We start from the raw sequence: 24549 nt of genomic DNA, 5'->3' as shown, positions 1-24549 counted from the left end.
ACATACACAAGTATATTCTCAATAATGTCACAGATGCCGAAAACTATACGGCTTAAACTTTGACCATAGTTTAATTTTTTCTATGCCCCAAAGAGACAGAGACAAGTCGTTCCTTTTCGTTCGTTTCTTTTTAGACCTTATAAAGTGAAGAGCATATTCCGACGCGTGCACACAAATCGGGTACCAAAACTCTCTCTCCCAGTGTGACTTACCAATAAGGAAAGAGTTTTAATACGGCTGGGCACTCTCTCTTTCTCTCTCTCTCTCGTTCTCTTCCAAGGGAAAACTGCCCCCTTTGGTATAATTAACAATTTTTATTTCCATTTAACCTGTACAATTTTGCTGTATTTTTTTCTTCCATTGCCAGCTACATTTCTAAGGCAAAGAAAAATGAAGCGCAAACTAGATAGGGAAAAAGAGGAGGCTGTTCCTCTCAAGAAGGCAAGGAAGTCCACAAATAATGAAAAGAAGGTGGCAAAAAAGACCAAAAATATTAAAAAGAAGGAGCTGATTCCTCGGAAGACGGTAAAGAAGACAGAAACTAATAAAAAGAAGCAGACCAAGAAGATTCCTCGGAAGACGGTAAAGAAGACAGAAACTAATAAAAAGAAGCAGACCAAGAAGATTCCTCGGAAGACGGTAAAGAAGACAGAAAATAATAAAAAGAAGCAGACCAAGAAGATTCCTCCAAAGACGGTAAAGAAGACAGAAAATAATAAAAAGATGAAGGAGATTTCTCGGAGGTCGGCCAGAAAGATCGAAGAAATGGAAAAGAATAAGATCCCTAGGAGGTCGGCAAGAAGTACCAAACCGGTGATATACATACATTTAAGAGACCCGGTCAAGACCCGTCTGAAGACGACAATGAAAAAAAAGAGCTCCGCTACACAAATCTGGCAAAAGTTGTACGCCACTAGAAGGTGAAATCTATGCAACTCCAGGACGAGTGAACTCAATTTCTTAATTATTTTCTCCATTTAAAGGTTGGCAAAAGGTTCCACCCTGATGCGGCTGGCGAATGCGGAACTCAATAAAATGAACAATAAAATTGAAGTCATGAGCGAAGTCGTGAATTCTCTTAAACGGGCTAAAGGGGAAGACAAAAAAGAAATTGAAGAACTGAAAAAGTTGGCACACTGAACCAATCCAGCTGCACTCTATAATTTCACTAATTTGTACTCTAAATTTTTTAATTTTCAGTTCCGTTGCGGAATTTAAGCATGAGTTGAAAATTCAGAAAGAGAGGAAACAGATGAAGAAACAGATTAAGGAAGAAACTAAAAAGGCTAAAAAGATGTACGTCTAAGCACCAAATTCTATGAATTTAAAAAATAATAATTTGAAATAATTGTAGTCTTAAAAGGAAGAAACGAAGTGAAAAGAAAAGAAAACGCCATTCGCGATGCAAATGCGTTTGTGAAGAAAGAATACTCGTCCAACAGTATGTTGAAATGGCATTCTATTCATTAAGTAGAAACTTAATTTCAAACCTTTCTTTGTTATTTGACAGGCCTGAAATGTCTCCAAAGAAGGTGCCGTTTCCTCGCAAGACGGCAAAGAAGGAGAAACCTGAGATGCCATCGATTTTTCAGCCAAGTGAACAACAGATCATATTTATTGAAACATTATGCAGTAGAAAGGATGAAGAACAAGTAAGTACCTACGCTTTGCATTTATGATCCCACAAGGGATCCCTAAAATGCTAAACACTTTATTTCTATATATTTTAGATTATCATCACTAAATTGAGATACAACATTAAAGTAAAAGATATAAAGACTCTATACGGCAATGCATGGCTCAACGATGAAATCATCAACTTATATATGCAACTGATCAGCGAACGCTCCAGAAGCCAAGACCAACAATTACCGAGCGTCTACTCATTTAGCACTTTTTTCCCAGATCGTTTACTGAATTCTGGCTATAACAGTGTTAGACGCTATACTAAGGGAACCAACTTATTGGGGTATGACATCATTTTAGTACCGAAAAATGATGGTAATAACCATTGGTGGGTGGCAATTATTAATTTAAGAGAAAAAACTATAAAATCTTATGACTCGATTGACAATGGAAACGATGAGCTGCTCCATGCCCTCGCCAATTACCTCGATCAAGAGTCAAAGGACAAGTTCAAGGTGCCGTACGACACATCGCAATTTGTGATCGAAAATGTAAAGGATATGCCAAAGCAAGGCAACTATTATGACTGCGGTGTTTTTACCTGCATGGCGGCGGAATATGTGACACGCTGCCAGCCTTTGACCTTCCAGCAAAAGGACATGCCGAATTTGCGTTATAAAATGATTCTAGAGATCGCCAATGGAAAACTAACTGATGGAACATCATCCTGAATAGATACAAAAATAAATACATATTTTACATTAAATCATACATCATTTGTGTGTCCCACCAGTCGATAAGCCCTTTGCAATCACATTGCATGGTCATAAATTCCTCTCAGACCTTGGCTTTTGTTTTGATTGCGCCACCCAAAGAAAATGCCTGAAATGTCTGGGAAATATTTGCGCAATGCATGAATGCAACAAATTGCTGAATAGACCGACCTCTGACCCCTGAACAACTGACCATCCCTTGACTCTCACCTGATTGTCCAGTGCATGAGCAAGGTGTGTAATTTATCATTCGACCAGAGCCATTTTGCATTGCAGACTGCTATTTTTGGGGAGGCGGGGAGACAGACAGACTACCAGATTTTGAGTTGAAGGGAAGGAGCATAACTTAAGGATGGAAGTGATTTAATAATGAGAATATGTATGGAATTATATGGCTAACTTAGGGAACTTAGGGTTAAAACAATTATATTTATGGCTAAATGAATAAGGGAATATAGCTGGTAGTACGATGAATACCGACGGAAAGCGTATGCCCAGAAAAAAATATATATCCAAGGGAAAAATGCAGCAGAAAATACAGAATAAATCTGTGGAAAGACAAGCAATTTTAGGCAGATTATTCACTGGAACGTCTTCCTTACGCACTAAATACAATTTCAATCTTGCTGCAATTACAATTGAAAATATGCAAAATTTATCATACGCATGCCCGAACCATTTATTTACCTCCTCTTAGCGCAATATTTAAACTGTAAAATGTAAAATAAAACACACCTCCACCCACCTCAATGTTTGTTCAATGGGGAAACGAACTCTTGCGCCCAAACCAAAAAACGTGGCGATAATAAATTTATGGAAATGGCACTAAATATTTTATTATTGCTAAATATGCAACAATGCAAATATCGACTGCTGCTGTGTGCGTGATTGCGTCTGCATCTGTAGCTGTATCTGTGTCCTGTGTGGTCCTGTGTGTCCCTGTGTGGTCCTGTGTGTCCCTGTGTGCAAACGCATAAAACAATCGACTGCCTGACTGCATTTGCAAGGGGCCGGGGGAGAGCTGCATGAGAGATGGCCAATGGGCAGGCAACCTGCGTGCTCGCTCGCTGACAATGCATATAAATTATAAATACACAGATACACCTCACAGATACGCAATATACACGCCAATGCCAACAAATGCATTGCAGTGTGAGTCATTCGATAAAATGGAGTGAAGTTACAGTGCCAGCAAAAGTAATGGGCAGGGGGGTAAAGACGAAACGTGGCCGGGCACAAATTTAATTTCTGTTGACAAAAAATTACATGGAATTCGCGGGTTAACTCAATATGGAAAGGGTATTGGGTGGTTGGTCTCTGTAAAAACTGTGGTAAACAAATTGCATTTGATCGTTCAGCAAAAAGCAGAATCTTTCGCCTCTCGCATGCGCCTTTTCTCCATGTTTTACCCAGTGTGGCTTAGCTCCAGTTGGAAAAAGACTGGGCTCCTCCCCCATTTTTCATTTCTTTGTTTCGCCATAAAATCAAATTTCTCTCCCAGTGCGGCTTCGCTACGTTTCACAGCTGTTTTCTCCATTGTCTCGCTCCACTTAAATTTCTAACATTTGCTCTAATATTTTCCATCAATTAATTATGTTTATATTTTGCCAAAGCCTCTCAATCATATTTCTGTTTTATTCAAACAAAAACCAAATGGTATTTGTCAGTGCATTAAATGAGAAATAAATTCTCTCGTTTATGGAAAATTGAGCCAAAAACAATATTTATTAAACATGGATCATATACAGAGTAGGGATCCCTCAATCTCCTTCTCAGTTGTGGCCGAAACGAAGGCTGGGGAGAGGCCATTAATTTGGCCAAAGCCGCGTAAATATTGATACACAAATTGCATATGTCTGGGGCCTGGGACTGAAACTGGGACTGGGACTGGGACTGGGAGGGGGAATCGTGCGTTTGCTCATTTGTGAAAGTCAACAAGAGATTTCCATAATGCCCGGGAGGCGCAATGGAACGGCTGCAGGGGCATGGGAACACCTTCTGCCAAAGAGGCACCAGCTGAGACGAGGATTTCTCTGGGGATTGGGGCTTGTGCTTGGGCTTTGGACTACGGATTGGATTGCAGGGGGGGGGGGGGGGGGGGGGGGGGGGGGGGAGGACATGTGGTCAAAGTCTACGGGAGTCGCCAATTTGCCCGTCAGGGTATTTGTATGTTTGTTGATTTATGCAGCAGAACGGCTTCTTCTTAGAGCGTGACGGGGGCAGGGCACTTGGCTCCCACCTGCAGCGGGCACCCGTAGAGACAGAGGTAGAGTTATGCCTCCGGCGTTGCAGTTGCATTATTCAAAATTGGAAAATCTCCTCTTGCTGCATGGTCGCACTCCCCCGCTGTGTTTTCTCTCTCTCTCTCTCTCTCTCTCTCTTTCTGAGTGATTTAGCGTGGGCCTTGCCCGTTAACCGCAATGCAATTGTAATTACCCCGAATGGCTTCCGCACCCAAATTTCCACCCACTGTCCATCCTCGTTCCTCCCATCTCGGCATGGCCAGGGATCTACCTAATTTTTATACCCGGTATGCGTGGCCACCAAAGGGTGTATTCGACTTGTGCGGATGCATGCAACAGAAGGAGAAAATCTCTGGTAGATGGAGAACTATCTGCGCTCATTTCTCAATTTTGTTCCAACTTTCGGTGTATTTCTTATCGATATTTAAATGTCATTTTGTAGTCGTTATATCGACAGTTTATTTCCATACTTTTCCCACTTGGACTGCTCTCTGCTTTGCGCTTCTGCGCTGTGTTTATTGGTCGTGCCCTGCTGCAATTAGTTCCAAATCATAAACGCCACTTCCGCTTGGTCAATCGACCCTCTCTAGCCCCGCCCGCCCGCCCGCCAGCCATCCTACTTTTATCTAGCAAACCATTTTCCTACTGCATTTTCACTGCTGAATTGCGTGTAAATTTAAAATTTTAATCGTTTTTCTGTGCACACGCACTCAAAACGCAAAACCGCAGCCAAAACACTGGGCCCTCCTGCAACAATAGCAATGAAAATTGTATGCAATGCCACAGCGGGTGCAGGGATCCATAGAAAGAGGATAGGAAGAGGATTCCCCTCTTGCATTTACTGGGATTTATCTATACATTTACAGGGTGTCATCGTTAAAGCTGCTTCTTTTGGGGGGTAAAAGATAAAATGGGAATTATCTTAATGTTTACAGCTTATGGGGAAAATGGGGGAAAAATACGACAAAGAATTTAGACAAGAATTTCAGTAAAGCTTAAGGTTTGCAGCTGAATTTTTAGTGGAAATAAATGGAAATTATTTGTAGAAATAGCTTAGAAATGTCCTAAACCTTAAAATATATTTTAGTCTATATTTTTGCAGTTGAGAAATTGCGAGAAGAGTTTAAAAAGAGCAAAAACCCACTACTTGCTGCTAAGCCACACTGGAAGAGGTAGCAAAAAATAAAGCAAAAAAAAAACACCTTTACGTTGCAATTTTTAATGAAATTCCTATAAAAACATCGCGTAAATAAACAAACAAAAAATAAAATAAACCATTTTTACACCTCAAAGCCGATTTTCTCCAATTTAACACACAATATTTTATAGCCTTTTAATTTGTTGCCTGATTATAAAATAATGAAGTCTAAACAAACAAATGCTTACAAATAAAAAAATACCTACAGCTGGTCGACAAAAAAAAGAGGGGTCGAAACTATACGTAGAAAATTGCTGTGAAATATAACATGCTAAAGATTTAGCATAAATAATTGAGTGCACACACAGAATGCAATTTTCTATTAATTTATGCAGGGAAATATAATTAATAAAACATGCAAATTCGAGGCGTTTCACATCAGTTCACATTACGTCACTCGCTGAACAAATTAAATGAGATTACAAAATTGTGCCTGCTTAAACAGATTGATACACAAAAAAAAAGGGACGTAGGGGTACAAGCGCGATAGAGAAACTTCAAACAAAAATCGAATTAACAAATTGTGCACTCAATCAAAGCGAGTTTGTGGCCTTGTCTGCCACGGGAAATTCAATCAAAACTCTACAAATTGCATTCGAGAAGAAAAAAACCAGAATAACTTAATGAAAAGCGTCTGTCTGCAGCTTCATTTATTGCATTTAAAATAAGCGACAGAAAGTGGCAACCTTATTTTCCTTGGGGTGGTGAGAGGTGCGTTAGTGATGTTCCAGGGCAGGATTTAACCAGGAATTTGTTTCCTTTTGTATTAAAAAAAAATAGCTAACAATATTTAAAAACATTTCTTTGTTATTCATTGCGCGTGTGACTTCTTTCTTTGTGATTATCTTTGCTGTTGAAAGCGATTTGGCTGCTCCATTGAATTGGACATTGAATTTTCCTGCGGGTCCTCACAAACAATACGACAAAAAAGATTTCACAGATTTGTTGTTTCAACAGATTTTTCGAGCTGTACCTCAAACCCAACGCTCTGCTCTCTATATCTCTGATCTCATATGCATATATACAGATTTTTCTTTAATTTTATTGTTTTGTCGCTGCTGTCCAGACGGTCAAATCCAAACACAGACAGCCACAGACAGACTCGCGGGGGCAGACCTATTCGCATAGACAAATAAACAAATCTCGTCAAGTGCCACGCAACACACACACACACACACACACACACACTAACGCACACCCCTCACAGCTATAGATACTTGTCGTATCTGGCGAATGGTATGGCAAATGTGTTTGCGTTTGTCACTTTTGTGGGTCTCTGCGGTTCTTTTGGAGCGGGGCTTCATGGCTTAGCAAAGCGTCAACATTTTGGTAACACACTCACTCACTCTCTCTCACTCTCCCTCTGTCCATCTCTCTCTCTCTCTCTCTCTCTCTAACTGTTTTTTTGGCCACTCGATCCACGCAATTAATTTCTGTATCAGAGAGCAGTTGAAGTGCTTTGGCAGTGTGGCTAGGCATAGGGGCCTCTGTTGATGGTTCTGGTTCTGGTTCTGCTACTCGCTGTTTCAGGTGTGAGTTAAAAATTCCACACAAGGGTTGCTGCTGGCACGCGGCACTGGGGGCGGCGGGTAGGAATACGAATGAGTATTAAAAATGAAACCAGAACAAACAGCAAACATCAAAAGCTGCCGCCGTCCAGAGTGGCCCGACGCGACAAAAGGCAGCTGCTGGGCAATATCCGGAGGACCCTGCTCCGCCTCCACCGATCCCCACAGGGGAGACACATGTGTGCGGGAGGCCATGGTCTGTCTGATTTTTAAGCTGTTCTCTCGGTTTCCGGTTAAGTATATGACAGTTGCCAAGGTCCGTTTCATGGTGGGTTACACTCCGCTTCGTACTGCCAGTCTATGAGTGGAAAAAGAGCTTAACACGCGGCTAAAGAGAGAGAAAGTGAAGAAATAGAGCTTAAAGGGCCACTAAGGATGGAGAGAAAGTGAGAAATAAGCTTCAAAAAAAAACTAGATAAAAGTGAAGCGAAGATAAGTGAAAAGTTGCCTGAATTGGATTGCGGCAAGTGTTAAAACTTCAAAAGAGATTTGTGCAAGTAACTCATAGGTAGAAAAATGATACTAGATTTAGGGCAGCATAAGAGCAAGGAGCAGTGGAAATAGAAGCAGTAAATACAGAAAAAAAACAGTACACTAAACACGTGTTTATAAATTTTTAGTATGCAAATATTTGATGGAAATATAATTCCCTTTAAATTAATATTTTATTTATATTTTTAAGAATTTTATGTTTGAGCTAAATATGTTTTGCTTTCAGAGTATAATTGTTTATATTTCAATCAAAATTAATTATTTTAATGTGACTAAAGAATTTATGAGTCGAAATATTGCAAAGCAGACTTCTGCCAAAGCCACATCCTAGCTAGAAACATTCTGTTATGTTCTACTTAGTCCGAGAGTGCGCCTTGTCTGTGACTAGGATTTGCCAGCTGCACGGCTTTAAAACTCTGCATGAATATGTGCTGCGTGGAGCTGCAGGGCAGCATGAGCTGGAGTGAGCAACCACCAAGGCAGACACGCGACCGCGAAACGCAGACCGCCAACCGCTGCCAGTAGCCCAAGGGCCAGCGCCCCACCACCCCCCTCTAGCTTTGCCCGTTAGTGCTACTTTTTTGCTCGCTGCCCTTCAGCAGCCCGACAGACTTCAGGGCAACAACGAAAACTGATGTTTTTCACGCCCGAGATTTACGAGCGACGTGCATTTTGGGGCTACAACGTAAACGCACTTGATGCGCTCACTCTCTCCCTCTACAGCTGCCTCTCTTTCACTCCCACTATGTCAGTGTGTGTGTGTGTGTGTGTGTGTGGTTGTGTTTGTTGGCTCTCTGTTTGAGTATGTTTATCTTGGACTGTGGCTCTCTGTTGCGGCGTGCGGCAGCGGACTTTTGTGCCGCGGATAGGCCTTTTCGGCCCTAAGAGGAAAACAACAAAAATGCGGGCTGCCGCTTGCACAAAACTTTTTTCCCCAAAAAGAGGAAGGAGAACTGGATAGGTCTGACGACTAAGGGATGACCTGTTACAGGTAAATGTGTGCAAAAATCTCGTAAAAGTAGCTAAAAATAGAAATTGTTTGATTAATGGAATCCTGGATGTGGAGATAATAAATATTTTTACCTATTTGCCAATGGTAATAGAAACATATTTAATTCCTTTCAAGTTTGAAAAATATTCAGAAAACAATTAATTTTGATAAATATTTAAAAAAAAAAATCATCATACAAAATGCAGCTAAAGGCAAAGCTTTAAATCCGATATTCAAGCCCAAATACCATCTCGAAATATCATATCCCTTCTTCAGCCAAAGCCCAGTTGCTCCTGTGGTCAACAATCCCCACCGCATACCTCGCATAAACAGCGAAATGCGCTTTTGTGTGTGCTACGCTGTTCTGTGGAAGGAGTTGCGTTTTTAAAGCCTTTGTTCTCATTCGTACACTCATTCAAGTATTTTGCGTAGTTTTTGCAGTTTGAAAGCGTTTAATTTTAAGCGAAAACAATGACCAAAGAGAGAGAGAGAGAGGTAGGAAGAGCAAGCCGCTGCTCACGAACTTACGGCCAATGGGCAACATTAAAAACTTCCGTTTCCGCTGGCAAACCGAAAACCCAGACGCACACACAAAGAAATGCAACGGAAATGCCACAAAGTTCAAACAAGCAAAAGAGGAAACCCAAGACACACACACACACACAAACGCACAGACAAACACACAGGAAAACCGCCAGGGCAAACACTAACAACATTAAGGTTCTAGCCCAGGTCCTGCCGCTGCCGCTGCCGCTGCCGCTGCCGATGCTGCCTGCAGCACTCATTACCAAAATTGCAATAAATTTTTGTGCACTGCAAATTATTTGAAGTGGCCCCGCTGCTCCATACGTACACATAAAAACGTCCATTTCGAAATTTACGAGAGTGTTCAAAAAGAATGCGCTAAACTTTTATACGCTCAAAGGAGCGGCGAGAGACACGAACCGCTCAAAGACCAAGAAGAGCGAGAGAGAGAGAGACAGGAAAATGTTACTTGTAGTGTCAAGTGTTTTGTGGGACGCCCGCCCCCTGTAAAACCCCGAAAAGGAAAACGTTTTAATTGCTTTTTGTTTGTTGGGCAGGAAGCTCCTTTGCCGTAACGTGCCGTACCCAAAGCCCAAAGCCAACTGTCGTGATCGATGAGTTATGGGGCGGCAGGGAAAATTGAATTTTTTGCCACTAAAAATTGTTTGAAGGTTTCAGTGTCTGTCTGTCTGTAGGTGGGATTTAAGAAAGTTCGAGAGATACACGTCGAAATAAATATACAGATTGAGTGTTTGAGTAGATAACAAGTGAGTTGAGTCATTCAAAGGTTGGATTGCAGGGAGTAAAAACATAAGGAACTGTGGCTAGAAATGGATCAAAATATATTTTAAGATTTTCGTTTTTTATGGCTTTTTGATAAATGTTTCTATTCAAACCTAATGGTAAATCGATTCAAATCATTTACGAGTTTTAATTAACATTTTTCAAATGCTTAAAATTCTGTCTCATTTCATTTCCTTTCATTACCACTAAAAGGAGAGTTCCCTTGAAATGCATGCCTCATAAAAATGTCCTTAATTAAAACAGAAAATCATCAAAAGTCAAATGTTTGAACTGACATTTATCTGTGTAGCAGAGTGCAGCCATCGTTTGTCTGCAGCTAAAAAGCTTTTCATGTCATTCCGTCACTCTGTGAGCAGATATTTCATTCAGATCTTTCATTCTGGGCACACAAGTTTTTAAATAAAACTGAGCTGCAGAGAAAATGTTAATTGCACTACTCAGTGAGGAAGGAATACAAAAGGATGCTCCCCACATGACACAGCGCAACTGTCAATGGGTTTCAATGAGCACAAACCCCAAACCATATTGCAGTGCTATACTTTGAGCCAAATGAATGAATGCCCATGGCATTCAATTTATTCATATGCATTTCATATGCGCTTTTTGTTGGTGTTGGTCGCTTGCTCGCTTGCATTCGCAATGATTTATTAATGATGCTTATTATTATTGCTTAATTGCGGATATTTGCATTTACACACAGATGCACCTCCGCACCGCTCCCCCACTGTTTCCATTTAGCATGTGTAGCTGTGTGCGTTTATTACATCTGTGTATTTAATTGGTGCAAAGTGAAAACATTCAACTCGTTTTGCACTGGCCGCGATTACCGTAACCGATTTCCATGGCCTGGCACTCTGATTATGTTCTATAATGAAATTTAAATAAATTTGCATTTAATGATGCACACAGATACATGTGTACACCCCCCACGCATCCCCTCTCTACTCCACCTAGATGCATTTTTGATATGCGGTTGGCTTTTGTGCGCGCTCAACTTGAAATTGTTTCAGTCTTTTTGCGGGCACTTTTCCACGGTTTTTGGCTGGCATTTCCTCTACTACTCTGCTTGTTGTTATGAAATTTTAATTAATTCGATTAAGTAGCCGATTTTCCACTAACAAAATGCATACGTAATGCAACAATGCTTTAATCAGCAGCCAAATGCAAAATGGTAATGGGAATAAGAGTGAAAGAAAGTCACACAGGGAGACGGGGGGAGAGATCGACCAGTAATCGTATAATTTATATTTGATTGCCAGATTGTGTTGCACATAACTATAAAATCATTCACACATTCTATCAAATGCATTCATTTCTATGTTCCTTAGATACAATTTTATTTCCGGATCATAAAGTTTGATATAAAATATAAGTATTAAAAAATCAGCAAACATAATCACGGAATATTAATTGAATGATCAATGACAAGTGTCTATAATTTGTCTATTTTATTATTATAAATACTTTTTAAATAATACTAAATAATACTAAATATAATACTAAAAACTACAATTTAATTTTTTTTATTCATTTCTTTACAATAATTGTTATTGTGTTTATTTAATTACTTATTTAATTAATTATTTCTGTAAAGGTAAAAAAAAAACAAATCATTGCTATTAATGCTCATTTTTTATGTACTTCACAATGGTAAGCGGTTTTTAAATGATTTAAATATTCACAAGCATTCAAAAATATTAATTAATTTAAAATATTCTTTGCTTTTAGCCATTTTCCCTTTAGCCTTTATACTATGAATGAATTGATCCGTACAGGCTTGCATTATCCCCCCATCACATGCAAAATCACTCTCTCTGTTGCTCTTCGCTGCATTTGTTGTCATCATGAAACGCACATTTTGATTGCAAGCGATTTTTAAACGATTTTCCCGTTAAAGAACATTTAATTAGTGCATTCAAATGAGGCAAGGCTTAAAAATAAAACCAACTCAAAAAAAGAGCAGTGCAGAATTGCAACAGAGACGAATTTTTCAGGCACTCATTTGCATAGGCCGATAAATACCATAATCAGTTGGGGGGTGGTGGCAGTGTAAACGAAGCATGGTAATGGGGGAGTACGACGGGGGCTCTGGACACTCGTTAATCAACAGAATCGAGAGCCGACTTTATGGGCATTGTCTCTCCGCTTGATTATGCTGCTCCCCATACGATTCACGATTCCCCCAAAACGCAGGAACGCATCTGATTCTTATGCAGGTTTTTTATGCGTCCCCGCGACATGCAGACACATAAATTTAACAGGGTAAACCCCCAAACTCAAACTCAAATAGCAAGAGAGAGCCAGCACCAACAAATTCCAGCCCCAGCCAGCCGCTCGCCCCCCCCAAAGAACTGAAGCCCCAGCAACACCTCAGGCCATTCTTTTGGCGAGTGACTGGCAATGCGCGGAAACAATGCCTGGGAGATTGTTGCTGCGGGGGCACACAAAAAAAAATCAAAGTAGGTATGTTAGAGTCTACATTTAGACTAAAAGATACCCTAAGTAAATTAATTTGGCACTTGCAATTGGTAGAAATAATACAAAAAAATTAAAAAATCAATCGAGAAGCATATTCTTTCCTTCTCGCGAGGCCAAACACAGCTGTCTGCCCCTTAAAACACACACAAGAAATGCCTTGCCTTATACTCTTTTTATTACCCACAACTAACTCCCGCCCCTGCTCTCTTTTGGCAGCCTCTTTCTATCAATATTTTTATGGTAATTTGCGTCTCGAGAGGCAAAGGACCTTTAAGGTTCTGCCCAGCCACGCCACAAAAAACACACAAAAAGAAGAACAAATGCAGAGCATAAAAGTAAATGCGAAACTGAAACAGAAACCAAAACCGAAGCGTGTTAACCAACCCCAATAATTTAAGCAGAATTTATGGCATTAAGCGGCGGCGGCGTTGGGCACATCCCAACAAAAGATACGCATAATGGGTCCTTGGTCAATGGTCCAGGCAAATGTTTGGTCTCTGCTGTGGCAGCCGCTGTTATTCTTTTTTTTCTTCTGTAGTGTCTCTCATCTCTAATCCTTACAGGACACAACACACGCACCATAGGGCAGGGCAGGGCAGCGGCAGCGGCAGTACGATGTGGGACATAAATCAAATGGCAATGTTTTCTCTGGGTGGTTGGGTGTTAATTAGTATTTAATCTATGAACCATAAATAAATCCCTTCTGCAAGGACACTCAATTTCCGTTTGCTTGAGTTCTGAAGTGCGGGCGGAGTGCAGGGGAATGGCAAAGAATGCTTTGCTGTGCTGCCCAATAAATTGGCAATTGTGTGTCATAGAAGTTAAGTCAACTAATTGCACAGTTTACTTTCTTTTTTTCGATAGACAAGTAAATGCTACTCAAGCGATTGCAGGGTATGGGGTAAAGGGTATATAATTATTTTAGAGAAAGATTCAGAACATATAAAAGAGATGAGTTTTTTTTTAGCATTTCCATTCCATTCTTTGATTTGATTTATGCGGTTGAAAGCTTACCTTAATTCACTGATGGGGAGTGCTGTCGGGAGAGTTATGTTCTAGTCGAAAGTCTGAAAAATAAATAGGGAATATATTTATTAGGAATTCCTCAAAATATCAATGAAAAATGATCAGTAAAAAAAATTCTAAACTAAATAAAATCAAATAAAAATCAAGCAACCAAGCTCTGTTTTTCGACTCCTCTCTGCTCTGGCTTGCTGGCTTTTCTTTCAGTGCAACAAAAATTCGTTATCTTGCTCTTGTGTCAAGGCATTTACCCTGACTTTTACCCTCTTGCCACCCCCTTTCCTTATCCGTTTGCTTTTCTTTAGCTTCTTTTTGTACTATACCCAAGGTCTGTCTGTGAGTCAAGAATGTATTGTCTGTGTTTGTGTGTGTGTGTGTGTATATCTATGCCTCAAGTGTGTGTGTGTGTGTGTGTGTCAAGGAAAAGTGTCAATAAAACAGTTTAATTGATTGTGCGCTAAGCTGTTGCCAAACCTTGCCAATCGTTACCACCCACCCACACCCTGGAGCGATGGCGGAGGGGGGTTCCATAAAAGTATTTTCATTTAACGCGGTGGCGCCACCATCTGTTGACAGTCTGTGTTGGGCGTTGGTGGTTCGGGGTGTGAGATTTGTGGGGTTTTGTTGCTAAACTAATGCTCTCAATTCTCGCTGCCTCGACATTTGCATTGCAAATTGCGCATTTTGAAAAGCGCGACAATTACAGCTCACACGCACAGGGTGTCCTCGCCGATACTCTCATCTCCTCAAGCCACAATCCCCTTTCAATCTACCTAAATCCTACAATTTTCCATTCGGAAAAACCTCTGTTTTCCCTCACACTATCGTATGTTTTCCTCTTTTCGAGTGTTTTCCTCTGTTTTTCCCTGCACCCCACACCACAGCAGTGTCTTTAAAAGCAATTAGCGATTAGCATGCGAAACTTTTCAGCTTTTCAGCAATGTCTCAATGAGCAAAGGAGGCGGAGGATTGAAAGAGGAAGAGAGAGAGAGACAGAAATAGATTATTTAGAAGCCTTATGATACCCTAGAAGACACATTGAATAAGTGTGAACACTGTAGAACTACCATAATATATGTAAAAAAAAAAAAAAAATTAAATTTAAATTTAATTAAATTTTTTTTTTTTTTTATAAAAATTGCGTATCCATAAAGATTTTTTTTCGCACAGTTCTGCAATTTTCACGTGATCTTTTTTCATAAAAATATTAATATTTTATCATATATATAACCAAAATTCATAATAATAAATATTTTACCGTCGAAAGATATATTTTTTCACCAATTTAAAAGTTTGTAAAATATTAAAAATTATTTACATATAAATAAAACTAAAAGATATCTTTTTTCATCAAAAACTTATATAAAGAAATATCATGCCTCCTTTCGGATGATCAAAGGGCACACCAAAGGCTCTCCATCGTAAGACAGACGCCGCATTGCGTATGTTGTCAATCCTCGTCGTACATTCTCCCACACTGACATTAGTTTGATTTGCATTCACTTCATTTAATTCTCGATTCCTTTTGCTTGACTTTCAAGCTTTTTCTTTTGCTTGTCGCAGCAACCCGCTCTGTCGCCAGGGAACTTTTTCGCTTTCTTTTTCTGCACAATTTACATTCCCAATTGCTCATTGATTTTTGCATTTGAATTTGGGATTTTGCACCATGGATTTTTAAATGCATTTTTCGCTTGGCAATTTCCTGGACTTGCCGCTTGCCGCTTTTAATTGTGTGTGCATTAAAATCGCAAACGCAATGATGCATTTTTAATTCAAATTAAAAATCGCCAGTAGCGCGTGCAAATTGTATGCAAAAATCAGGCCCCATAAAACCATAAGGAAATTTGCCATTGGTTTAGAGTAGAGAGAGGGGAATAGGATTTGGCGTGGGGTTGCGGGTTTCTGTGGGTTGCTGTGGTGAAGCGTAAAAGATTTCTTAAATTTCATTTGCTGATGCAAAAAAGTCAATTAATTTGAGAAGAATATATAATTACGAGAAGGCACCAACAGAAAGAGGGGAATGGGACAAGCAGCAAAGGCAAAAGAAGGAAGAGATAAAGTTTGAAAGAGAGTAGAAGCCAAGACCGATTTTAATTCAATATTTTAATCATTAAAATAAATATAGATACAGTTTAATCTGTAATATTTAATACACAAAATAGGCCTTCGTGTTTCCTGTCAATTTCCAAATCATTTATACAATTTCCAACGTCTCACACTATACGACAAAATAGAGATAGAATTAAACACTCAAACCCATTAAAAATGGCACACACAAAGCGCGCATCGGAGAAGAAACCCAATCCAGAGGATATACCAGAATACATCATATATCAGCATCCCCACACGGACGAGGAATTCATACACGGCCAATCAACGGTCGATGATGTGCTGCAGCTTATGGAAGCCATTGGCGATGCCAACAAAGCGGAGTAACTAACCTTTTTAAGCATTCTCTTTTACCTTCAATAACCTTTTTACCTTCTTCCCTTGCCTAAAGTGCCGCCACTTCCAAGGAAAAGAAAAACTATAGTGAAAAACTAACAGATCAAAACTATGTGGTCACAAGTCGTTCGATCTATGGCAGCAACTATAAGCGTAGCAGATCGAAGACCAAAGTCACGGCCAACACCAATCAGTTTACATTTATGCGTCAAGTCGATCTGGATCTAAGGAGCCGCCAACTGGTGCGTATTGAACGGGAGCGTGTGGCTGACAATTTTCGACGTTTGGGTAATCATGAGTATCGCAAGGAGAACTACCAATTGGCCATACAGCAGTACACCAGAGGTCTGGCCACCATCAATGATACCCCGGTGCTTTATGTGAATCGTGCGCTGTGCTATATAAAGTGGGTTTCCACATTAATTTCTCTATAAATTTATCTTCAAGTCCCTCCTTTTGTAGACGTCGTGAGTTTAAGCGTGCCATCATGGATTGTGATCATATTTTAACCTATTTGGATCCGAAATATCTGCGTGCCTGGCTGTACAAGGCAGCCGCCAATAAGCGCTTGAACGATGAAAGTCATTACCAACTGAGTGTCTATATGGCCCGGCGTTCGAATCACAACGAAGATGAATTTATTGACAACTTTTTGGACAAGATGCGATCGCACCTTTGAGCGAGAGAGCATGAGAGAAAATATTCAGCAACAAATATAGACACAAATTAAAGAATCTTTAAAATTCTTGTAAAAATCTTTCCCCAAAGATCTTACACACATCGTTTTGCTTCTTCAATCCATTATTCCCTGCTCTTTATCCTCATCTCAGCTTTCATTATGATGCCAATCAGTGCCAAGAAAAAAAAACTCCCTTTTTGCACTGAATTTTCCTCATTTCCGCTTTGGTATTGAAGGCGAAAGCCAACACCTTTCGCGGCGATGATGTTTCAACAACTTTTCAGTTGATTAGCCGGGCATTTTCTTTCACTCATTTTCTTCGCCCCGTAATTAACTGCCCGCTCATAAAAACAGAGAGAAAAATCTTCAACAAATTGATAAAAAAGGATGAGAGCAAACGGAAAGCCAAGGAAAAGTCATTGAAAAAATTAATTGAAAAAAGGTTTTAACGTGACTCTGAGGTGGATATTTTCTCTGTCTTCAAAACTGCACTCCAAAATCTAAGAAAAAGCAATTTTATAAAGTCCGTTAATTCCATTTGACTTGTGCGCCTGTGGGCTGTGCCTTCTGCCTGCTGCTGGCCATTAAGTGGATCAAATGTCGACCAGAAGTTGACCCAAATATTACTCCCAGCAGCAGCAGTTGCACATTTCGTAGGCAACAAAAATTGTACAAGGACTATGGACTAGGGCTCGAGGCTGAAACTACGACTGTGGCTAATGTTCTTCCGTCTCCAGTAGCTGACTTTACCCACTTTTGCTGCCTCTCTCTCTCTCTCTCTCTCGCTTTCTGTCTCACTCTCAGTCAATTTGATTTTTTAATTAAATTTATTATGGCAAACAGCATAAAATTTTATGTGGTTAGGAAGGTCCGTTCCATTTCTGGGTCACATTGCTAATGACTCTTCGAGATGCAGTTGCAAGCACGTGAAGAGAGGCAGAACGAGTGAGCACTGTATGTGTGGCAGCCTCCTGCTGCTGCTCCTCCTTTGGACAGTAATCTGCTGCTAATGCCTTTTGGGTGTCTCTCTCTCTCTCTCTGCGTTCTGCCTCTGTATCCATGTCCTGCCTTTCTGGTTTGTTTATTCAATTAGTTTTTATGAAAATTGTATTTACCATTCCGGTTTGCCTTTTTGGATTTATGAAATATGTTTGCTTTTTTTTTTGCATATATATTTTATTTCATATTTTATTATATTTTTATAGAAAATTGTGCAGCGTCAGCAGAGCAAAAAGAAATCTTTTGCTGAAGAGGAAATAATCTGAATTGTAGTTGAAGAAATGTTATTTTTTTGCTGTGCAAACAAATATATTTTCATACTTTTCTCTGAAGAAAATCTTTTGATGAAACGGAGAATTTTCAAGGGTTTTTATAGTACTTGAAAATCAATTTGGAAATTGTAAAATCTTTTTTTATTTCTATTCTATGTTTTATTTATTTGTTCTCAATTTTCAGAGCTTAAATTTTGTGCAAATGATAGGCCATATTGCTGTTCGTTAATTGACATGCAATATAGTTTTAAATTGAGTTTTTCAGTTTCTTATATTTAATTGAGGATTTCCAGGTACTTTTTCTTTGCCCAAAATTACTTCCCCAAATAGGCGGCAACACACACCTGAGCCAAAAGAAGATTGTCCCGCGCTGGATGGACATAAAATAGAACGAAATTTAATTGAGGACCAGAGCCTACTCTGCCCATCTCTGGACAAGCAGCAGCCTCTCCTTAGTCGCTCTCTGTTCTGGACCTGTCCTAAATCCCAAATGTTTATGTTCAGGTCGTATCTTTAAAAAAGAAATATGGGCATTGTCGAATGAGCCACGCGCGCCATTTACGAGATCGTGGCTAAGAGGGCGCACACGCATTACCAGCAGTTACGTACACGAAACAAGGCGAACACATTGCGTATACGCAACATGCAGGCAACATAAACATTCGACACATTAAATTGTGTTTAATTGCAGTGGCCCCCAAAAAGAGGCAAACACAAAAAAAAAAATTGGGAATAAATAAAAGTGAAATGAGAGACAAAAAGTAAGACAAAAACAGAACAAAATCCTACGAAACAGGAGATACCCCTCAGGATATAGAGATCTCATGAAAGCTGGAGATTTGGCAAGAAAAAATGGTGGAAAAACTAAATCTGTCAGCAGCTGTTGTTTAATTTCAAAGAATTTATATTCAAAAATGCTTATTCTGGCCACCAAAATGTTGTATGCACTCGTAATACCCTCCTCAAAAAGCATACAAAAAGTTCTATCACAAAGAAAAAAGCTAATTAAAGCTGGCAGCTGGATGGACACTCCACTCTCCATGTCATAGTGAAAGTTTTCACAGTCCAACATTGTTAGTTCAATCGCATGGAATAATTTATTAATTAACTACAATTTCGAATGAATGAATGAACGATTACGAATGGCACAAGGAGCAGGCAGAAGGATGCCCGAAGAACCCAAGCATGGGATTTCCAATTCGCCCAACGCACGTAACAGGAAGAAAATCAATTAAAAGCGCTTTATGTGCGCGACAGTCAACGACTTGGACGTCGCCTTCGATTCGTTTCGGTTCGGTTGGGCTTGGCTCCTGTAGACCTTAGGGGAGGACTTCGACTTGTACAAGTTTAGCGCCTGGCAAGTGGAACTTTGTTAGTTAGTAATTAATTGTTACAGTTCCAGAGACGAAAACTGAAACTGAAATTGACTGCAGCAGCAGTAGCAGCTGCCAGACCTTTAGCATTTCCTCCTGCTTCCTTTTGGCTTCTACTTCTACTCCTATCCTACTCTCTCTCCCTTCCCTTTTGCCTGCCAATTTTAGCATTCTTCGGTTATTTATGTCAAGTGCTCAACATTATTTATGTTGCATATTGGCGCGGCATTGTAGTAAATTAACCATCAGAACTCCAATCCCCCACGGGCAGGAGCTGTGGAGTTGGAGTCTGAGCCACAGCTGGCAATTTTGTGCCCGCGTTTATTGGAAATGTCACAATAACTTTGCAGTTATGACAATTTTATGACCAAAAAGATGTTTGCCTGAGCGCGGATTCCATAACCGATTTCGCGAGGATAATTGAAATTCCTTAGGGGCATGAGGATCGAATTGTGTAGCAGTGGGGGAGAGAGCTAATGAAAGTTTTGTGGAAGAGAACTTCTTTATTAATTTGCCATTTAGGTGGGAGAGTCCAGACTTGCCATTAAATCAGCTGTAGGTTGGATTTTTTACAGCAGTTTTTGTTTCATTTGTGCACCCAGCTTCAGCTGTAGCCCCTCTCTGGCCACCCCTATTACTACTTGCCTTAATTCATTCCCCTTTTCGATACAATCTTTCCATCACTTCAATCTATTTCACATCTCTATTTTGTTTCATTTATTTGACCACCCCGACCACCGCCTATCTTTAATCTTTCATTCCCTTGTACTACCCCCAGAGTACATTTTCGATAATTACCCGTAAAATGTCGGGCTACACATTCAGTATCCATCCGCCAATTCCAATTGAATGGCATCACCGTACCGTTCCGTCCCTCCGCTCATGTTCATATCCGTTTTGATGGCCATAACCAGGAAACTGCCTTTGGCCTCGCCACTCTACTCGCTGCTCGCTGTCAATGGTATCTCAATCCTATCAATACTAGGCGCCAAAGTCAAGTCGTGAAATAGAAAAGAAATCTCTTAGTGGGGCAACACAAAAAAGGAACAAAAAAATAAACGCCAACGGAAACGGAAAAGGCTTAACAGCTGCGCTCAACCGGACACTGAGAGACGATGATGATGATGATGATGATGATGATGAAGGGAGAACGGATTGGCAGGCAGGCAGGCAGTGTCCTACTGGACACTCTCTATCTGGTAACCCGTAAGCGCATAATCATGAAAATTGTCAGTACATAATGCCTCAAAAAAAGAAAATAAAGGCCGATGGCCAAAGCCGAAAAGGCGGAAAAGGTTTTTGTTCGCAACTTTACTTACTTTTACACGCTTGACTTTGAGGACGGACGGCGGCACCAACGATTGGTGATGCTGAATGTTGCCACACACACAGTGGTGCCAGTGTATGATTGGCAAACGGGCATGGGAAAATATAAGGGAAATTTAAGAAATTTTTTTAACGAAATTACAAGGCAAACAATTGATTAACAAACTTCCCATAAATCCATCTACAAAGATCTTTTCTTAAGCTAATTGTAAAATTATCAAATGCTTTTTTAATGCTCTTTCGCACCACTGTGCTTTTGCAGAAAATTTTGTAGAGCGGAAAGTAATTTTCTTGCGCTTTTTATTTGCTCTCGTTTTTTATGGTTCGATTTTCCCCAGCTCTGAATGCTGTCCACTCTACGCTCCACACTCCACACTTTCCTGGCTGGGCTGGTCGTCGTCCTGTACTGTACTGTGTCCTCGTATTAGCTACCCACTCCAACAAAACTGGGGAGCAGCAAGGAAAGGAAAACTTTACTTTCACATACTCCGTCGGCCTGGCCACACTTTGATTTTTTTTTGTTGTCTGGTTTTTTCTTTTTATTTTCCCTTCGATTCCATTTGTTGAGCAGCAGAGTAGGAGGATGGGGGCGGGTAGGACTCTTCTTTGGCTTTTGCTGCTGGCGTTGGCAAAAATCAACTTTTGCACGTTTCGATTGTGTAAAGTTTTTATGGCTTTTTGATTTTTTTCACTTATTGCCATCGCTAGAGGGGGTCCGTCCTGAAGGATGTGTTGATGATGACGATGGGGCGTTGGGCGTTGGGCGGTGTTTCTGGACAGAGGCTCTTGGGTTCTTGGGTTGCCTGTCATCATCAATAAGGTGCCTCATTGAAGGCACTTAAATAATTACAAGATAATGGGCATTGCCAAGGGGCACAGGCGAGACTTTTTAGCCACTTTGATGGTAGAACATTTTGTGGAGAGGCAAAGGCTTAATGCAAATCGTGCCAAGTGCCCCGCCCTTCACCCCGTTCTTCTTTTGGATTCGACAACTCCTTCACTTCCAGTCAAAGGAAAGTAGTCTCTCCAGAGACACAGAGAGAAAGTGAGCGTGGGGGTGGGAGGGTTGGAACGGTATGCAAATATTTGGTAAAGCGAAAATCAGTAAAAGTAAAAGCCTCTCTCACTCTCTTTCTCTGTTTGCTGTCACTTTGATTTGTTTGCCTCATTGTAAATATTTAATGGACCAGAAATAAGTGCAAAAGAGTTGTCATTGAATGAAGAAGGTAGCCCCAGACAGCAGAGCTGCTGCCAAGAAGGTCGGAATGCGCAAATTACTTGACAATAACAATGCCCTCCTATAAACATCTAACAATTTCCTTGATTTTTACAATAGGTAGGCCCTGAAGGCCAAGTCATTCAATATTTTAACCTTAAATCAAACCATAAGTCAGTTTTGCTCTAAACTTTTAAGCTGCAAAGACAAAATTTCAAGTTTCATTTTAAAATCTAAATTATTTTAAGCCCCAATCCATGTTCTGCAAGGATAAATCGTCGCCGTACGTGTACAACATGTACAGCAAGCGAAATGACAAGCTGCAGTGTCTACGCGAACAGTACGCGCGCATGCAGAGAATCAATGACCGCGCCATCGATATGAAGATGCGACAAGTGAGGCTGCGTCGACTGTTTCGCGAGACCGAGGACATCAGGGAGGACATGCCTACCAATGGTGTCGTTGGAGGGCCAAAACCCGTGCCGATGCGTCGCCACCTGCTGCCCGTGGAGCCGGCAATAGAATCCGAAACAGAGTCCGAATATTGGCAGGAGAAGCAGCCACCTAAGCCAACCACCAACAAAAAGGACGGCAAGGAGCTATCGCCTAGCAAGAGTACAGAAAGCTCTCCCACTGTCTACAGTTTGTGCTACTTTTAAGTTCTATGAGATTTTAGATCACTCGTAAATACTGCTTTGCGAGTAAAGAACAACTGTTTTTAATATGCTTTTGAATAAAATTGTTTTTTTATGTACCTGAAACGAAAAAAATTTAATATTGATTTGTGATCATGGCATGTAACTATTGTCTTCTGAAGACCAGAAATGTAGAAGTGATCTTCGCGCTGCGCATCAACAAAAGGGGACCCAGAACACAAAACGGAAATAACAAGAAGGCGCGCGGTATCAGCAACAGCTCGAGCCTTGGACCACCTCAGGGTTGTGTCTCTGCCGCCGCGCAGCAGCAGAGCGGACCCACAACACAAAGCGCAAATGAGAAGAATGCGCGCGGGAACTGAACTAATGCAGGCGTCAAAGACTTCGCACCAGCTAGAGCCGTGGAGTAGCTCAAGCATCTTCAATAGCCCTCTGCCGCCGCGCAGCAGCAGAGCGGACCCACAACACAAAGCACAAATGAGAAGAATGCGCGCGGGAACTGAACTAATGCAGGCGTCAAAGACTTCGCACCAGCTAGAGCCGTGGAGTAGCTCAAGCATCTTCAATAGCCCTCTGCCGCCGCGCAGCAGCAGAGCGGACCCACAACACAAAGCGCAAATGAGAAGAATGCGCGCGGTACCTGAACTAATGCAGGCGTCCAAAACTTAGCACCAGCTAGGGCCGTGGACCAGCTCAAGCTTCTTCAATAACCCAGAGCGGACCCACAGCACAAAGCGCAAATGAGAAGAACGCGAGGGGTACCTAAGTTAATGCAGGCGTCGAAGACTTACTCACGCAAACATCCACGCACTAAGTTTAGCTTGCATTGCGCATACGGCAACGACGCTGATGACAAAGTTTCAGCCGAATGCGCTGTAATGTTGTTGTTGCAAAGAATTTTAGGGAGATAATTCTTTCTTGAGTGGAAGTTGTGTATTTCGTACAAGGGGAGGGCGCAAAACTAGTACTTAAGGTGAAGATCGTCAGAGAGAGAGAGAGAGATTGATCGATGTAGTCGCCGAGAGAGAATAATTGGAATTAAGAGCGGAATGAATGAAAATCGACAGATTAGGCATTAAGAAAAAAGAGCAGCGAAAAACAATTTGCAGAACACATAACAAATTTCAACTAACAAATGAACAAATTCGCTTTAAAACTAATTTATTCCACAGAATGTACCTCTACAAATTTCTGCATCAAATATTTACTTTGCCGTTGGCCACTCCATCAATTATTTCTTTTCTGTAAAAACAAACGATAATTGAATTTATCAAATATTAGTAAATCCAAGCTCTATTAAATTTAGCGATTTTTGTGCATTTCGTATACGAGTACTCCACAAAAATATTTGTTTATTGAAAAGAGTACTCCATTATTTTGCATGGTGCATTTTATTTTCTTTGTAGTGGAATTGCATTTTCATTTAGCCCGGAAGCTGATCAACGCCCTCTCAAACACACACTCAATTCTGTAGAAAAAACAAATAACTTTTATTGATAACGAATTTGCAAAGAGTGCGCCCCTTCACATATCCTCAAAAAAAAACCAAAGAAATAGTTGAAATATTTAAAATTTATTGCGAGCTTCCACTCCTTTTTATTGTTCCTGTTTTGTTGCGTTTTTTCGTAAGGACGTAATAAATAAAATTAAATTATATGCAAGAGGCAGAAAAACTGGTGAGCAATTAAAAAAATAAACACGTTTGTAAGCATTTTTATACACAAAGAAAAAACTACATAAAAGAGCAGATAAATAAATACATTTTTGTGGATGAAAACGCGATTGAATCTTTTTCGACAATACCCTGTGAACAGAAGTTTAGGTATGAGGGTATAAGAGGCTTGAAGATAAAAATGTGTGCC

General features: G+C 40.4%; 2 protein-coding genes across 2 annotated transcripts; both read left to right on the top strand.

Annotated features, from left to right (window-relative positions):
- Window positions 1-1517: 1517 nt before the first annotated feature.
- On the top strand, window positions 1518-24549 carry LOC117585422 (sentrin-specific protease-like). The gene is made up of 5 exons (XM_034274895.1): window positions 1518-1652; window positions 1731-2335; window positions 5644-5650; window positions 22559-22566; window positions 24535-24549. The coding sequence occupies exons 1-5, from the start codon at window positions 1518-1520 to the stop codon at window positions 24536-24538; spliced, it is 759 nt and encodes a 252-aa protein (XP_034130786.1). The 3' UTR covers window positions 24539-24549.
- LOC117585584 (tetratricopeptide repeat protein 12) lies at window positions 15972-16876 on the top strand. Its single transcript, XM_034275122.1, has 3 exons — window positions 15972-16153; window positions 16222-16572; window positions 16629-16876. The coding sequence occupies exons 1-3, from the start codon at window positions 15987-15989 to the stop codon at window positions 16843-16845; spliced, it is 735 nt and encodes a 244-aa protein (XP_034131013.1). The 5' UTR covers window positions 15972-15986; the 3' UTR covers window positions 16846-16876.

Source organism: Drosophila guanche, unplaced genomic scaffold, assembly GCF_900245975.1.
Source record: "Drosophila guanche unplaced genomic scaffold, DGUA_6, whole genome shotgun sequence".
NCBI classification, from domain to species: domain Eukaryota; kingdom Metazoa; phylum Arthropoda; class Insecta; order Diptera; family Drosophilidae; genus Drosophila; species Drosophila guanche.
The sequence above is the reverse complement of the archived record's forward strand: the minus strand, read 5'-3'. Positions and strand labels throughout refer to the sequence as shown.